General features: G+C 59.2%; 1 protein-coding gene across 1 annotated transcript in view; it reads left to right on the top strand.

Moving 5' to 3' along the window:
- The window catches only part of LOC122191721 (sodium/nucleoside cotransporter-like), a gene marked incomplete at both ends in the record, with an annotated part of 4241 nt that extends 478 nt beyond the window's left edge, over nt 1-3763 (top strand). Inside the window, 5 exons of the mRNA XM_042892094.1 lie at nt 170-274; nt 1066-1125; nt 2187-2291; nt 3089-3194; nt 3683-3763. Of these exons, the coding sequence (XP_042748028.1) occupies nt 170-274; nt 1066-1125; nt 2187-2291; nt 3089-3194; nt 3683-3763 (457 nt within the window). The remainder of the gene's footprint in view (nt 1-169; nt 275-1065; nt 1126-2186; nt 2292-3088; nt 3195-3682) is intronic.
- Between the last annotated feature and the right edge of the window lie 64 nt (nt 3764-3827).

Below are 3827 nucleotides of genomic sequence, written 5' to 3'. Positions count from 1 at the left end.
GGGTGCTATGGGTGCTGTGGGTGCTATGGGTGCTATGGGTGCTATGGGTGCTATGGGGGTTATGGCGTCTATAAGAGCTATGGTTACGGCGCCGTCGCATCCTGATGACGTCGCACCTTGATGCCGTCGCACTCTGATGACGTCACTTCCTCCTCCCCCCTTCCCTCAGGTCGGCTCGTCGCTCTTCGCCTCCAACATCGGTTCCGGCCATTTTGTCGGCCTGGCCGGAACGGCGGCAGCCAACGGCATCGCGGTCGGGGGATTCGAGTGGCACGTGTGGGGCCGACCGACTGCGCCCCATAGCGCCCCATAGCGACCCATAGCGCCCCATAGCGACCCATAGCGACCCATAGCGACCCATAGAGACCCATAGAGACCCATAGAGACCCCATAGAGACCCCATAAAGCCCAATAGAGCCCCATAGAGCCCCATAGAGACCCACAGGGACCCATAGTGACCCATAGCGACCCATAGCGACCCATAGCGACCCATAGCGACCCATAGAGACCCATAGAGACCCATAGCGACCCATAGAGACCCATAGGGACCCATAGTGACCCATAGCGACCCGTAGCGACCATAGAGACCCATAGCGCCCCATAGAGACCCATAGCGACCATAGAGACCCATAGAGCCCCATAGAGACCCATAGCGCCCCATAGCCACCCATAGCGCCCCATTGAGACCCATAGCGCCCCATAGCGGCCCATAGCGCCCCATAGAGATCCATAGAGACCCATACAGACCCATACAGACCCATAGAGACCCATAGAGACCCATAGCGCCCCATAGCGCCCCATCGTGCCCCATAGCGCCCCATAGAACCCCATAGGCACACATAGCGCCCCATAGGGACCCATAGGGACCCATAGAGACCCATAACCCCATACCCCTGCCCCACATCCCAGCCCCATAACCCCACACTCCAGCTCCACCCCACATCCCCGCCCCATATCCCTGCCCCACATCCCACCTCACACCCCAGCCCCACATCCCCGCCCCATAACCCCACGCCCTTGCCCCACAGCCCCATAACCCCGTATCTCTTCCCGCCCCACACGCAGGCGATGTTTATGGTGCTGCTGCTGGGTTGGATCTTCGTCCCCATCTACCTCAGGGCTGGGGTGAGTCCATGATGTCACCCCCTCCCCGATGACGTCACCCCTCCCCCATGACGTCACGCCCCCCCGATGACGTCACCCCCTCCTATATCATGGCTCCCCCTCCCTGATGACGTCACACCCCCCCCTTTGATGTCATGGCTCTTTATGGGTCTCTATGGGGCTCCATGGCTCTCTATGGGGTCTCTATGGGTCTCTATGGGTCTCTATGGGGTCTCTATGGGGCTCTATGGGGTCTCTATGGGTCTCTATGGGTCTCTATGGGTCTCTATGGGGTCTCTATGGGTCTCTATGGCTCTCTATGGGGTCTCTATGGGTCTCTATGGGTCTCTATGGCTCTCTATGGCTCTCTATGGCTCTCTATGGGGCTCTATGGCTCTCTATGGGGCTCTATGGGTCTCTATGGGTCTCTATGGGGTCTCTATGGGGCTCTATGGGGCTCTATGGGGCTCTATGGCTCCCTATGGGGTCTATGAGTCTCTATGGGGCTCTATGGGGTCTGTGGGGTCTCTATGGGTCTCTATGGGTCTCTATGGGTCTCTATGGGATCTCTATGGGTCTCTATGGGGCTCTATGGGATCTATGGGGTCTATGGAGCTCTATAGGTCTCTAGGGTTCTTTGTGGAGTCTCTATGGGTCTCTATGGGTCTCTGCGGGGCTCTATGGGGCTCTATGGGGTCTATGAAGTTTCTATGGGTCCCTATGGGTCCCTATGGGTCTCTATGGGTCTCTATGGGTCCCTATGGGTCTCTATGGGTCGCTATGGGTCCCTATGGGTCCCTATGGGGCTCTATGGGGCTCTATGGGTCTCTATGGGTCCCCATGGGTCCCTATGTGTCTCTATGTGTCTCTATGTGTCCCTATGTGTCTCTATGGGTCCCTACGGGTCCCTATGTGTCTCTATGTGTTCCTATGGGTCTCTATGTGTTCCTATGGGTCTCTATGGGTCCCTATGGGTCGCTATGTGTCTCTACGTGTCCCTATGGGTCGCAGTGGGTCGCTATGGGGCGCAGTGGGTCGCTATGGGGCGCACGACGTCCCACCCCACGCCGTTCCCCCCCCAGGTCACCACGATGCCCCAATACCTGCGCAAACGGTTCGGAGGCGCCCGCATCCAAATCTGCCTCTCGCTTCTGTCGCTGCTGCTCTACGTCACCACCAAGATCTCCGTCAGTGGGGCTGGGGGGGGGGGGCTTGTGGGGTCTGTGGGGGCTCTATGGGGCTCTATGGGGCTCTATGGGGTCTATGGGGCTCTGTGGGTGTCTATGGGTCTCTATGGGTCTCTATGGGGGCTCTATGGGGCTCTATGGGGCTCTATGTGGCTCTGTGGGTCTCTATGGGGCTCTATGGGGCTCTATGGGGCTCTATGGGGTCTATGGGTCTCTATGGGTCTCTATGGGGCTCTATGGGGCTCTATGTGGCTCTGTGGGTCTCTATGGGGATCTATGGGGCTCTATGGGGCTCTATGGGGCTCTATGGGTCTCTGTGGGGCTCTATGGGTCTCTGTGGGTGTCTATGGGGCTCTATGGGGCTCTGTGGGTCTCTATGGACTCTATGGGATTTATGGGTCTCTGTGGGTCTCTATGGGTCTCTATGGTTCCATGGGGCTCTATAGCATCTGTGTGGTCTCTATGGGGTCTATGGGTGTCTATAGATGTCTATGGGTCTCTATGGGGTTTCTATGGGGTCTATGGGGTCCCTACGGGGCCCTATGTGTCCCTATGGGTCGCTATGGGGTCTCTATGTGTCTCCATGAGTCCCTATGGGTCCTTACTGTTCCCTATGGGTCCCTATGGGTCCCTATTGGTCCCTATGGGTCGCTAAGGGTCGCTATGGGTCGCTATGGGTCCCTATGTGTCCCTATGGGTCGCTATGGGTCGCTGTGGGTCCCTCCGTCCCCTAACGCCTCTCTGCGTCCCCCTGCAATGCGGCTCGTGGCCGGCAGGGGGCGCTGCCCGTCCCGCAGGTGGATCTGTTCTCGGGCGCCGTGTTCCTGCAGGCGGCGCTGGGCTGGGAGCTGTACGGAGCCGTGGGGGCGCTGCTGGGGGTCACCGCCGTCTACACCATCACCGGTGGGAGCCGAACTGGGAGCACTGGGAGCACTGGGGGCACTGGGAGCCGAACTGGGAGCACTGGGAGCCGAACTGGGGGCACTGGGAGCTGAACTGGGGGCACTGGGAGCCGAGCTGGGAGCACTGGGAGCACTGGGAGCACTGGGAGCACTGGGAGCCGAACTGGGAGCTGAACTGGGAGCACTGGGAGCTGAACTGGGAGCACTGGGAGCGCTGGGAGCACTGGGAGCTGAACTGGGAGCACTGGGAGCTGAACTGGGAGCACTGGGAGCTGAACTGGGAGCACTGGGAGCACTGGGAGCACTGGGAGCTGAACTGGGAGCACTGGGAGCCGAACTGGGAGCACTGGGAGGCAGACTTGTCCATCTTACTGGTCTTACTGGTCTTACTGGTGTTACTGGTGCTCCTTACTGGTGTTACTGGTCCTTACTGGTGTTACTGGTGCTCCTTACTGGTGTTACTGGTCCTTACTGGTGTTACTGGTGCAGGCGGGCTGACAGCCCTGATGTACGCCGACATGGTGCAGAGCGCCGTCATGGTGGGCGGAGCCTCCGTGCTGGCGGGATACGGTTCGTACTGGTCCATACTGGTCCATAATGATCCTTACTGGTCCTTACTGGTCCATACTGGTCC

The sequence above is a fragment of the Lagopus leucura genome, unplaced genomic scaffold (assembly GCF_019238085.1).
Source record: "Lagopus leucura isolate 7727_CA_CO unplaced genomic scaffold, USGS_WTPT01 34422-0_obj-0_obj, whole genome shotgun sequence".
Taxonomy (NCBI): Eukaryota; Metazoa; Chordata; class Aves; order Galliformes; family Phasianidae; genus Lagopus; species Lagopus leucura.
This window is presented reverse-complemented; position numbering and strand designations above follow the sequence as displayed.